Source organism: Saccostrea cucullata, unplaced genomic scaffold, assembly GCF_032062105.1.
Source record: "Saccostrea cucullata isolate Sc308-1 unplaced genomic scaffold, CSIRO_AGI_Scuc_v1 ctg9278, whole genome shotgun sequence".
Classification (NCBI taxonomy): domain Eukaryota; kingdom Metazoa; phylum Mollusca; class Bivalvia; order Ostreida; family Ostreidae; genus Saccostrea; species Saccostrea cuccullata.
Window position 1 is genome coordinate 6,279 of NW_026925412.1, and position 14,315 is coordinate 20,593.

At 41.0% G+C, this 14,315-nt stretch overlaps 1 protein-coding gene and 1 pseudogene across 1 annotated transcript; both read right to left on the minus strand.

Moving 5' to 3' along the window:
- Positions 1-3,758: 3,758 nt before the first annotated feature.
- Positions 3,759-4,826, minus strand: LOC134268798 (uncharacterized; annotated as a pseudogene).
- A 1,226-nt stretch (positions 4,827-6,052) lies between these two features.
- On the minus strand, positions 6,053-11,598 carry LOC134268799 (uncharacterized). The gene is made up of 2 exons (XM_062751048.1): positions 11,120-11,598; positions 6,053-6,377 (listed from the first exon to the last, which is right to left on the minus strand). Exons 1-2 carry the CDS (start codon positions 11,376-11,378, stop codon positions 6,256-6,258), a joined length of 381 nt encoding a protein of 126 aa, XP_062607032.1. The 5' UTR covers positions 11,379-11,598; the 3' UTR covers positions 6,053-6,255.
- Positions 11,599-14,315: the final 2,717 nt, after the last annotated feature.

Below are 14,315 nucleotides of genomic sequence, written 5' to 3' on the forward strand. Positions count from 1 at the left end.
ATTTTTGTAATATTTCTTTTAATCTGAAACGTAGATCAGCTGACTTACCCCCACTATACCATGGAATGTTATTTCCCCCGCAATGAATAACTAACATGTGAGGAGCATTTTCTACCTTGAGTAAAGTTCTAATTTTGGGTAAGATGTCCTCCACCTTCATACCCCCTTTGCCTTGCCAGAATATGGTAGCATTGTGCCGGTCTAATTCTAAGTGCCAAATACTGATTTTCTGGCATAATAAAATGCATGTTTAACAATGGAGGACCCAATGATCCATATTCTCTTTACACCTACAAAGATTTGACAACAGAAAAATTAGCGAGTTATGAACATATTAATTCCTTATGTACTTGTACAGACACTGAGATTTCCATCTGCCCTTACTAGCAACGTCTTTTTCGCTGGCCCCATTGGCCCAGGCAGTTGAGGCTGCACCTATGCGGAAGGAGTGAGTTTTATAAGTTTGCTTGCTTAACCCCAATTTGTCTAAGGCCATATTGAAAACAGCTGACACCTGATACCTTGTCACTGGACTACTTGAGATATGGCAAAAAAATGCTGAAGGGATGCTAGGTCTTAGTTGCATAAATGATAAAACTAGGCGCACTGGGCATACTGCCTGTTAAGTGGCTGTTAGTGAAATTGTTGCCCCCCTCCCCTCTTGATCAGTTTTGGAGTGTTTAAGGACAATGAGGACTTTATTGGTCTGTTTGTGATAAGTTACATCCCCGGCTTGAATAGCATGACCAGGGTCATGCACTGAATTTTGAACCAGCTCCCCCATTCTGAAATAACCAAAAAAGGCTGTTGAGAATATGGTTGAGAACAGCATTGTTTCATAATGAGATTTGCATATTGTGGGCAGCAACTTAAGGATGCTGGACAAAATTGTAAAAGTGACCGGTTTACGTTCATCGACCTGGACATTTTTTCTGCCCAGCCCTACCAGGGTTTTTCTGAGTAAGAATGATTGTGTTGGATCAGAAAGGTTGTTAGGTTTACAAAAATGAGATATCCCAGAAATGTACGACTTAACCGTGTTTGGGGAATACTGCTTATACGATAGGTAGGAGACAAAATCGACTAATTGATTGTATTGGGGAGGCCACTCTTCTGTGTTAAAATAATGCTTGCGAAAATCATTGAATACATTTAATGCAGTGTTATACAACTTCTTTGTACTGTCAGAGATGGAATAGCTTAAGAGCTCGTGAGCTCTATGTCGCAGATCACCTGCCGAAATGACCAGGGTATTAATGTTGGGTGATCCTCTGCCTCTGGGAAGCTGGCTCGGAAGCGTGACCATTGCTGTCGAGAGATAGAATCTGCTTTGATATTATGCAGGCCTATGATATGAGTTGCCTTAAACTGGATGTTATGCACTAACCCCTGAAGAACTAACTTTCTGAGCAAACGCATGACCCTTTTTGATTTTGATGTCTTAGAATTAAGAATTGATACCAGAGCCTGGTTGTCAGTGTGAAGAATAACTTTTTTGCCAGCTAATTTTTCCCCCCAGATTTCGAAAGCCATAGCTATTGGTACTAATTCTAAAAATGTAATGTCTTTAATGATCTCTAGCCCTTTCCACTGTGATGGCCATTGCATGAATGCCCATTGCTTACCTAAATAGCACCACAACCTAACTCAATGTTCCCTGCACTATCAGTAAACAACACCATGTCAAAATCATTTGACCAATCTACAGTTCTGTAAGAAGTGACTCCGTTGAAACATTCCAAGAACAGTAGCCAAGTTTTAATATCTGCCCTCATTTCTAAATTGACCCTGCGTTTGTGATGTGGCTCTGACAGCCCACAAGTAGCGTCATAAAGCCTTCTAACAAAAGCCCTACCAGCTGGGATAGCCCTTATACAAAAATTCAGTAGCCCTGTAAGAACCTGAAGCTCTTTCAATGTAACCTTCTTTTTGGATAATATATACGTTAACTGGTCCTTAAGCTGTCCCAATTTGTCTGATGGTATGCGAATTGTCATTTCTTGAGTGTTAATTTCTAGCCCCCAAAAAATCAAAATATTTGTAGGCCCCACAGTTTTTTTCGTGCGCTAAGGGGATGCCCAGCTCATGACAAATGGAACTAAAAACCGACATAAGCCTAGCACAATCTTGGCTACCATCCCTACCTGCTACCAAGAAATCATCTAAATAATGAACCACATTGTTGCTTTTGGCCTGCTGCTTAAGTACCCATTCTAAAAAGGTTGAAAACTTCTCAAACTTGGAACAGCTTACAGAACATCCAAATGGCAAGCACTTATCTACAAATATCATACCCTGAATTTTAAAACCTAATAATTCATAATCTGCTCTGTGAATTGGCAATAGCCTAAATGCATTTTTTATGTCTAATTTAGCAATTTGTGCTCCTGGACCTAATATTGCAAGCATGTCTAATGCATCGTCAAATGACGAGTATTTAACTGAGCAATGTTCCTTACTAATAAAATCATTGACGCTAGACCCTGTAGGGTAAGACAAGTGATGAATCAATCTGTAAGAACCCCCCTTTTTTTTAACCATGCCCACTGGAGACAGCCTAAGGTTCGGTAGAGGGGGCTGATCGAATGGACCTGCAACTCTGCCTAACATGATTTCATTAATGACCAACTGAATAGCTTCATACTGTAACCCAGACATGGATTTAAGATTATTACAGTCAGTGCGCGGGTTTGTTAAGGCAGCACATGGATCAGAATTCGGCGAATTAACACTTTTTTATAATTATGCAACTCTAATAAATCGGAAAAGTCAAGGATAAAACTTTTACTAAAATTGTGTATTCTATAGACTTCAATGGAACTGATACTACATGAGGCATTTCACCACGACGTCACCACGTGACGTCTATAATTAGAAAATATGCCTTAATGAAAAAGTGAAAAGTTTAACACTACCCCGGGGATAATTAGTTCCAATTTATGTCAATAGTTATGTTAAAACATTTCTGTACCATAAAAAGTGCTGCTAGAATCCTACTGTCCTCTTATAGAAATAATTATTCAACAATTTCGGACGAAACCTTCCTAAAATTTTTACATTTTGTTCATAACATCGAAAAAAAGCATCAATTCCCGTAAACCATACGATTCTAGCAGCACTTTCCAAAAACAAAAGAATAAGAACTTTAGATAGAAACAAAAATTAAGTTTCAAGGTATGCGGCGTAGTGTTGAACTTTTGCATCTTTTTTGTTACGAACGACAGAGGAAAGGCTGATCGGCAAGTAAACACCCTCTCTGCTTTAATTTTACAAAGAAATTGCAGAATTATATTACCATACCTTATTCATACGCTTAATTCCCACAAGAATTACACATGATATTCATTCTAAATGCTTTTAAACTCCGATTTCTTGTGTTTGTTTACATCAATTTTCGTTACTTTTCACTTTCACTCTGCTACTGCATGATCAACAGTTATGACGTCACGGGTTTGGTATGTAACCCCTGTGATAACTACAGAGGCCCAGGAACGACAAAATTCCGTTGATATTATTCCTCTGCATATTTTGGTTCATTTTTACGACCTCAAATCAATCTTAGATATCGATTTTAAGATATTTTTATCTCTAAATCTCACGTCATATAGCTTATTATGACGTCATAGCATATAGGCAAGTAGAATATTTGGTTGTAACCTTAACCTACCTGCGTGGCCACTCGAGGCCCTTCATAACACAACCTAAAACCATATGTAAAACCCTGCAAAAGTTCTAAGGCTACCAAACCAAGTGGGTAATTTGCTAATAAATCGCCTAATCTCGGTACGTTAATCGGGCTTGCTGCAATATTACTGAGGTCTAGCTGATTGGGTATAAGGTGCTCTAATAGCTGAACTTGGTGCCGCGGGTCTCCTGGGTAGCTGAGGCCGCCATGTTGCTTGCAGACCAGTTGACCTAAAATTCAAACTAGAGCCTGAGGATGTCTTATGTTTAATGTAGGGATGGTTTTGTGAACAAATCATACATTCGTGCTTGTATTGACATACAAGTTTATTACATATGCCCTTTTAATTGAATTCATTACACTTTAGAAGGGGGGCCTGATGTGAGGAAGTCTGGGTGCTAGGGGGACTGTACATATACAAGAGCCATAGCTCCCGATCGACAACAGCAAATGAGAGAGATGGGTTAGCCTCCTTCTTCAGTCTGAACTGGATGTCGTAATCACGCTACCCGAGAGTCTTAACTCTATTTGCCCCTAACCTAATAGTATGAATATATTTGAATAACTGAGTTCTGCTCTCGGGATGGGCTGAGGTATATATCGATGCGTAAATGAGAAAGGCATCTGTCCATACTTGTATGTCATTGATTACCTTTGCTTTAGATTTGGGGGCCAGGGTGAGGCTTCCCTCTTTCATAGAAAAATATCTGGTCTCATCGTTTGGATCGGCCCCATATGAATTTTCAACCAACAAGCCTAAATTGATGTACTCGCCATTAACAATTTTAAGTTTTAATTTATTTGATACTTTATGGCCTAAATCATTGTCGTAGCTTGTCGTTAATGCAAGATAATTGTCATTTATCAAAACGGGTTCTGTACCTTGACTCTGTTCCCGTGTGGCCATGGGGGTTTCCAGTGGCTCTATGGGCACTGGGGGGTTTGTCTCGCTCTGCTTGCTTAGGATGTTTGCTACAGCTTCTGACACCTGCTGCAACTGCTCATTAGATAAGTTAAAGGACGGCTGTCCCATGCTTCCACTGGTTTCAGTTTGACCATCTCCTTGACTGGACTGGGCGCCATCGTTGCGCTTGGCGCGCCTTCTTGGTAATGGCGTCGAATCACGCTTTCTTTTTGGCATTGTCGTTGACTTGGGGTGCTCGTTATGAAATACACACACACAAATAAAAATTAATATTAAACTCTGACTAAAAAAGAAAAATGAACAAAACACAAAAACAAAAACAGTCGGATTATGGTAACAATTAGAGGAATTTGTGCCAATGTATCTAGCTATGCGAACGGAGGCCAAAATAAATTGAAGAAAAATATGTGAAACAATTCTACCAATGACCGTGTTCAAATATTTCACAGAGAGCGAACACAATCTACAATGCGTAGTAATACAAAAAAGAAATTTCGCCAAAGGCGGCTTAGCACGTGGGAAAGAGAACCCAAGTGCTGAAAACACGTCTTACCTCGTTGAAATTTTGAAGAAACTTGATTTTTTGCGCTCGACGTCACAGGTTTTAGTGCATGGGTTTGGCTAATACCCCGAAAACCCTGAGAACAGGATGGCGCTAATACAAGGCCAGGACCGGAAGGATACCTCCTATACCGAAATAATAAAAAGCTCAATGGCACTTTGATAAACGGATTTAACCTTGAGTGGTTAAATCGCATTAACGTTGAGTAATATAATGATATTTTTATAAGGGCACATTTCTTGTAGTAGAACTTGTAATCATTTTTGAAAATATGCAGTGCTTTTAGAAAACAAAATTTAATATTAGTTTTATTTAAATTTAAAAAAATGAAAATATCTATTATTTTATTTTTTATTATACAGTTACCAAAGGAGGGAGTGGTTTTTCGGGTACATTTTTACCTGGCCCCATGATCATGGAAAAGACAGACATAGGTCAAATTTCCATTGGCATGCAGGATGTTTAAAAGTTCTTTATAGTTGTGGTGCGTTGAGTCAGATTCTGAGTTTTGGTAGGTGCGTTGAGTCAGATTTTGAATTTTGGTAGGGTGGTATAACGTAGGTAAGCAATATCGAGGATGCAATAGTCTGTGCATAAAAAGCGCCAGATGAGCAATTAATAATCAGCATTGTTCTGTCTTTGATGCTGGCCAACAGAGGTACTTCGGATGAAAGTCTCCAGACGAGGTTCTCGTCTCCCCGTCAGTTTCCTTGGTCTGATTCTATATTTTTCGCTTAAGCAATTCAAATCTCGAAATATAAACAGAGAATATCTGTTGCACTGTACATGTAACCATGAGCTGTCATCAATGATAATGTAATATTATCAAAAGATGCCCTTACCTTGGGTCTTTATAGGAAAGATAACAGAAAACTTCTGTTTAATTATTTATATTTATTTGGCGATATAGGCCACGGCTGCATTAAAACAAATAAGGGAGCCCAGCATCAATTCTTGCCTTGGTGGCGTCCCCACAAATAAAACAAGCATAATGGAGAGCCCTGGGAACAGATGCTCGCCTGCTTGGACAATAATTGCAAAATTCAATCAATTGTGCACCAAGTCATATATTAAGAATCAAGGTTAGGCACTACTGGTGAGCCAAATATCCGCTTGGGCAATGTGTTCCTCCAGGAAGAAAGTGATTACAGCCGTGACGGTTAGGACGGGACCTTGCTGTGGATATGGATAATGCTTTATATTGTCTGAAAAAGAAAACAGAACAAAACACGAGAAAGCAGCAAATAGTTTCCATTAACATATTAATTTATTAAAGGGCGTGGTTGGGAGGGGTTGAAATTTTGAAGAAACTTGATTTTTTGCGCTCGACGTCACAGGTTTTAGTGCATGGGTTTGGCTAATACCCCGAAAACCCTGAGAACAGGATGACGCTAATACAAGGCCAGGACCGGAAGGATACCTCCTAATACCGAAATAATAAAAAGCTCGATGGCACTTTGATAAACGGATTTAACCTTGAGTGGTTAAATCGCATTATCAAAAGATGCCCTTACCTTGGGCCTTTATACCAAAGATAACAAAAAAACTTCTATCTAATTATTTATATTTATTTGGCGATATAGGCCACGGCTGCATTAAAACAAATAAGGGAGCCCAGCATCAATTCTTGCCTTGGTGGCGTCCCCACAAATAAAACAAGCATAATGAAGAGCCCTGGGAACAGATGCTCGCCTGCTTGGACAATAATTGCAAAATTCAATCAATTGTGCACCAAGTCATATATTAAGAATCAAGGTTAGGCACTACTGGTGAGCCAAATATCCGCCACGAGCCTATGCTTTGAGCATTGGCTGCGCCACCAGTAGGGTCAGACGGTAGGGGGGAAAAAAAGGGGGGATTGAAATTCTTAAAATTGATGATTGCATAACTCATGTTTATGTCCTCAAATATTGTAATTTATGACAATAATCAATATTTGTTAAAATAAAATGATCAGAAAATAAGAAACTGTGTCAATACAAATACATAGACTCTCAACAGTCTGAGCAAGAGCAAACATTGACTTGGTGCATGACAGTACAAATAAATAGACCCTCAATAGTCTATTGACAGTAAATAAAATAGTTACCATGACTAAAATCTTAGTCATGGCGCAGCCATGGCCCAATTTCCCCATCTCTTGGGGACACATGAACCGAGTTATTAATCAAAAACACTTGCAAAGCCTGTTGCAACCTATACAAAAACAAGTTATTACCCATCTCAGAAAGGTGAACCTTATCTTTAGAAAACATGCCTGTGTTGATCCTATGTAACTCTGGGTACCTGATGTACTTCCCCCCGGACCTTAACAAGTGAGTAGCCACATGGCTATTTACTCTGACTCTTATTCTCTCCATAGCAGACTGGTTGATACCCCCCCTCCAATGAAGACGTGGCAGTACTTGTGACCATATAAGCAAAGTTGATGGTAGCAATTTTTCTAATTTTTGTAATATTTCTTTTAATCTGAAACGTAGATCAGCTGACTTACCCCCACTATACCATGGAATGTTATTTCCCCCGCAATGAATAACTAACATGTGAGGAGCATTTTCTACCTTGAGTAAAGTTCTAATTTTGGGTAATATGTCCTCCACCTTCATACCCCCTTTGCCTTGCCAGAATATGGTAGCATTGTGCCGGTCTAATTCTAAGTTGGTGCCAAATACTGATTTTCTGGCATAATAAAATGCATGTTTAACAATGGAGGACCCAATGATCCATATTCTCTTTACACCTACAAAGATTTGACAACAAAAAATTAGCGAGTTATGAACATATTAATTCCTTATGTACTTGTACAGACACTGAGATTTCCATCTGCCCTTACTAGCAATGTCTTTTTCACTGGCCCCATTAGCCCAGGCAGTTGAGGCTGCGCCTATGCGGAAGGAGTGAGTTTTATAAGTTTGCTTGCTTAACCCCAATTTGTCTAAGGCCATATTGAAAACAGCTGACACCTGATACCTTGTCACTGGGCTACCCGAGATGTGGCAAAAAAATGCTGAAGGGATGCTAGGTCTTAGTTGCATAAATGATAAAACTAGGCGCACTGGGCATACTGCCTGTAAAGTGGCTGTTAGTGAAATTGTTGCCCCCCTCCCCTCTTGATCAGTTTTGGAGTGTTTAAGGACAATGAGGACTTTATTGGTCTGTTTGTGATAAGTTACATCCCCGGCTTGAATAGCATGACCAGGGTCATGCACTGAATTTTGAACCAGCTCCCCCATTCTGAAATAACCAAAAAAGGCTGTTGAGAATATGGTTGAGAACAGCATCGTTTCATAATGAGATTTGCATATTGTGGGCAGCAACTTAAGGATGCTGGACAAAATTGTTAAAGTGACCGGTTTACGTTCATCGACCTGGACATTTTTTCTGCCCAGCCCTACCAGGGTTTTTCTGAGTAAGAATGATTGTGTTGGATCAGAAAGGTTGTGAAGTTTACAAAAATAAGATATCCCAGAAATGTACGACTTAACCGTGTTTGGGGAATACTGCTTATACGATAGGTAGGAGACAAAATCGATTAATTGATTGTAATGGGGAGGCCACTCTTCTGTGTCAAAATAATGCTTGCGAAAATCATTGAATACATTTAATGCAGTGTTATACAACTTCTTTGTACTGTCAGAGATGGAATAGCTTAAGAGCTCATGAGCTCTATGTCGCAGATCACCTGCCGAAATGACCAGGGTATTAATGTTGGGTGATCCTCTGCCTCTGGGAAGTTGGCTCGGAAACGTGACCATTGCTGTCGAGAGATAGAATCTGCTTTAATATTATGCAGGCCTATGATATGAGTTGCCTTAAACTGGATGTTATGCACTAACCCCTGAAGAACTAACTTTCTGAGCAAATGCATGACCCTTTTTGATTTTGATGTCTTAGAATTAAGAATTGATACCAGAGCCTGGTTGTCAGTGTGAAGAATAACTTTTTTGCCAGCCAATTTTTCCCCCCAGGTTTCGAAAGCCATAGCTATTGGTACCAATTCTAAAAATGTAATGTCTTTAATGATCTCTAGCCCTTTCCACTGTGATGGCCATTGCATGAATGCCCATTGCTTACCTAAAATAGCACCACAACCCAACTCAATGTTCCCTGCACTATCAGTAAACAACTCCATGTCAAAATCATTTGACCAATCTACAGTTCTGTAAGAAGTGACTCCGTTGAAACATTCCAAGAACAGTAGCCAAGTTTTAATATCTGCCCTCATTTCTAAATTGACCCTGCGTTTGTGATGTGGCTCTGACAGTCCACAAGTAGCGTCATAAAGCCTTCTAACAAAAGCCCTACCAGCTGGGATAGCCCTTATACAAAAATTCAGTAGCCCTGTAAGAGCCTGAAGCTCTTTCAATGTAACCTTCTTTTTGGATAATATATACGTTAACTGGTCCTTAAGCTGACCCAATTTGTCTGATGGTATGCGAATTGTCATTTCTTTAGTGTTAATTTCTAGCCCCAAAAAAATCAAAATATTTGTAGGCCCCACAGTTTTTTCGTGCGCTAAGGGGATGCCCAGCTCATGACAAATGGAACTAAAAACCGACATAAGCCTAGCACAATCTTGGCTACCATCCCTACCTGCTACCAAGAAATCATCTAAATAATGAACCACATTGTTGCTTTTGGCCTGCTTTTTAAGTACCCATTCTAAAAAGGTAGAAAACTTCTCAAACTTGGAATCTGCTCTGTGAATTGGCAATAACCTAAATGCATTTTTTATGTCTAATTTAGCAATTTGTGCTCCTGGACCTAATTTTGCAAGCATGTCTAATGCATCGTCAAATGACGAGTATTTAACTGAGCAATGTTCCTTACTAATAAAATCATTGACGCTAGACCCTGTAGGGTAAGACAAGTGATGAATCAATCTGTAAGAACCCCCCTTTTTTTGTACCATGCCCACTGGAGACAGCCTAAGGTTCGGTAGAGGGGGCTGATCAAATGGACCTGCAACTCTGCCTAACATGATTTCATTAATGACCAACTGAATAGCTTCGTACTGTAACCCAGACATGGATTTGAGATTATTACAGTCAGTGGCCACTCGAGGCCCTTCATAACACAACCTAAAACCATATGTAAAACCCTGCAAAAGTTCTAAGGCTACCAAGCCAAGTGGGTAATTTGCTAATAAATCGCCTAATCTCGGTACGTTAATCGGGCTTGCTGCAATATTACTGAGGTCTAGCTGATTGGGTATAAGGTGCTCTAATAGCTGAACTTGGTGCCGTGGGTCTCCTGGGTAGCTGAGGCCGCCATGTTGCTTGCAGACCAGTTGACCTAAAATTCAAACTAGAGCCTGAGGATGTCTTATGTTTAATGTAGGGATGGTTTTGTGAACATATCATACATTCGTGCTTGTATTGACACCCAAGTTTATTACATATGCCCTTGTAATTGAATTCATAACACTTTAGAAGGGGGGCCTGATGTGAGGAAGTCTGGGTGCTAGGGGGACTGTACATATACAGGAGCCATAGCTCCTGATCGACAACAGCAAATGAGAGAGATGGGTTTGCCTCCTTCTTCAGTCTGAACTGGATGTCGTAGTCACGCCACCCGAGAGTCTTAACTCTACTTGCCCCTAACCTAATAGTATGAATATATTTGAATAACTGAGCTCTGCTCTCGGGATGGGCTGAGGTATATATCGATGCGTAAATGAGAAAGGCATCTGTCCATACTTGTATGTCATTGATTACCTTTGCTTTAGATTTGGGGGCCAGGGTGAGGCTTCCCTCTTTCATAGAAAAATATCTGGTCTCATCGTTTGGATCGGCCCCATATGAATTTTCAACCAACAAGCCCAAATTGATGTACTCGCCATTAACAATTTTAAGTTTTAATTTATTTGATACTTTATGGCCTAAATCATTGTCGTAGCTTGTCGTTAATGCAAGATAATTGTCATTTATCAAAACGGGTTCTGTACCTTGACTCTGTTCCCGTGTGGCCATGGGGGTTTCCAGTGGCTCTATGGGCATTGGGGGGTTTGTCTCACTCTGCTTGCTTAGGATGTTTGCTACAGCTTCTGACACCTGCTGCAACTGCTCATTAGATAAGCTAAAGGACGGCTGTCCCATGCTTCCACTGGTTTCAGTTTGACCATCTCCTTGACTGGTCTGGGCGCCATCGTTGCGCTTGGCGCGCCTTCTTGGTAATGGCGTCGAATCACGCTTTCTTTTTGGCATTGTCGTTGACTTGGGGTGCTCGTTGAAATTTTGAAGAAACTTGATTTTTTGCGCTCGACGTCACAGGTTTTAGTGCATGGGTTTGGCTAATACCCCGAAAACCCTGAGAACAGGATGACGCTAATACAAGGCCAGGACCGGAAGGATACCTCCTAATACCGAAATAATAAAAAGCTCGATGGCACTTTGATAAACGGATTTAACCTTGAGTGGTTAAATCGCATTACTTTTGATGCGCAGTCAGCTGTAAACCACATACCATGATGTATTCGAGGGACTAGGATCTTTCCCAGGCGAGTACAAGATTGAAATTGATCCAACAGTTAAGCCAGTTCAGCATCAACCAAGGAAAGTTCATCAAGCCGTGAAGCAGGAAATTCACACGAAGCTGAAGGATCTCGAGAACAGAGATGTGATCAAGAAAGTTACTACCCCTACAGACTGGATAAGTAGTATGCTAACAGTGAAAAAACCTGGAAAGCTACGCATATGTATTGATCCCAGAGACTTGAACAAAGCTATCAAGCGACCACACTATATCATGCCTACCCTTGAGGACGTATTACCGAATCTTGCGAACGCAAAAGTATTCTCTGTCCTTGATGCAAAAGAAGGATTCTGGCACATCAAATTAGATTAATCTAGCAGTTTCCTTACTACATTCTGGACCCCTTTTGGTCGATACAGATGGTTGCGTTTACCCTTCGGAATTTCATCAGCGCCTGAAGAATTCCAGCGCAGACAACACGAAGTGTTGGAAGGACTATCGGGAGCAGAATGTGTGATGGATGATATCATAGTCTACGGCTGTGGACAGACCATGGAATCAGCAATTCGAGACCATGACCGCAACTTGACGGCAGTTCTCCAAAGAGCCCTTTAGGTGGGACTAAAGCTTAATAATGACAAGTTCAAACTTCGTCAGACTTAAGTCAAATACATGGGCAGTATACTTACGGCAGAAGGCGTCCGCCCTGATCCAGACAAAGTTAGTGCCATTACAAACATGAAAAGACCTGAAAATGTGAAAGCAGTGCAACGCTTTATTGGTCTAGCAACATACTTGTCTCGATTCTTACCTCACCTATCGGAAACCTGTGAACCTTTGCGACGTCTCACAGACAAAGGAGCCATATGGTCTTGGCAATCGCAGCAGGAAGAAGCATTTCAGAATGTCAAACGTCTCGTGAGTCATCAACCTGTACTCAAATACTATAATGTACATCAGGAAGTCACGATTCAGTGCGATGCTAGCGAAGTTAGCCTCGGAGCCACATTACTTCAGAATGGAAAGCCCATTGCTTATGCCTCTCGTGCATTATCTAAAACTGAACAGTGTTACGCACAGATAGAGAAAGAGTGTCTTGCAATCGTTTTTGCATGCGAAAGATTTGACCATTACATATATGACAAGGATTGCATTACAGTACAGTCAGACCACAAGCCTCTTGAAACGATCTTCAGGAAACCTCTCTTGTCAGCTCCAAAAAGTCTCCAGCGACTCCAGAAATACAACCTGGATGTTGTTTACACCAGAGGAAAAGAGTTGTTCATCGCAGATACCTTGTTTCGTGCGACTACAGAGTATCATGGACAGCACACTTCCAAACTCGCTGAGGAGATAGCACACATCCAACAGGCAGAATGGGTTAGAAAGGTCACAGACTCAAGACTGAATCAAATCCGAGATTTGACAAACAAGGACGAGACTCTCCAGTCACTAAAGACAGTGATACTTTCAGGATGGCCTGATACTAAGGAAGACGTTCCTATTCCAATACGACCATATTGGAATGTCAGAGACTCTCTCACAGTACAAGATGGTATTATTTACCGCAGCAGCCGCGTTGTAATTCCCAAAGCTCTTCGACCGGAAATGCTACGCCGCACTCATTCCAGCCACTTAGGAATTGAGGCTTGTCTACGGAAAGCTAAGGATTCGCTCTATTGGCCTCTCATGAATGAGGAGATCAAGGATTTCGTCAGCAAGTGTAGCACATGCAGCACGTTTCAACGGAAACAACAGAAAGAACCATTAATGACACATGATGTCCCAGACCAGCCATGGTCAAAACTTGGAATCGACATCTTTACTCTAAAGACTGAGGATTACCTTGTCACAGTTGATTTTTACTCAGATTTCTTTGAGCTCGACCTACTTCCAGATACCACAGCAGCCACAGTAATCAGCTGTTTGAAACAACATTTCGCACGTCACGGAACACCAGATGTTGTAATAACCGACAACGGCCCGCAGTTCAAATCAACTGACTTTCATGATTTTTCATGTAATTGGGAGTTTCAGCATGTAACCTCCTCCCCGTATTATAGTCAGTCAAACGGGAAAGCAGAAGCAACGGTGAAGATCGCAAAGAACATGGTGCGCAAGGCTAAGAAGAATGGAGACGACCTGTGGAAATGCGTTCTAGATTGGAGGAACACCCCAACAGTGGACATGGCCAGCAGTCCATCACAACGACTCATGTCACGAAGGACTCGACATTCCTTACCCTTATCGCCGGAACTACTCCAGCCCAAACTTTTCGACGATGTAGCGGACAAAGTTAAGTTCAAGCGACAAAAGGCCAAATTCTACTACGACAAATCTGCTAAGGAACTACCAGAACTCGAAATTGGTCAACCAGTCCGCATGAAACATCATACAGAAAAGAAATGGAGCTACGGTACTTGTGTGGATAACATCGGCAATCGCTCTTACATCGTAGATATCAACAATAAACAATATCGACGAAACCGAAGAGACCTTCGCGCAACAAACGAACCATATGATGCCACCACTCCGTCGTTTATTCCAGAATTTGAGGATTCACTTGATGCGCCCTCAGTAACTTCCGAAAAATCCAAAGTGAATGACCTTAAAGTTACCAAAACACCAACTCCTCAAAAGCCGAGTGAACCAAAGACCGTTACCGCCAG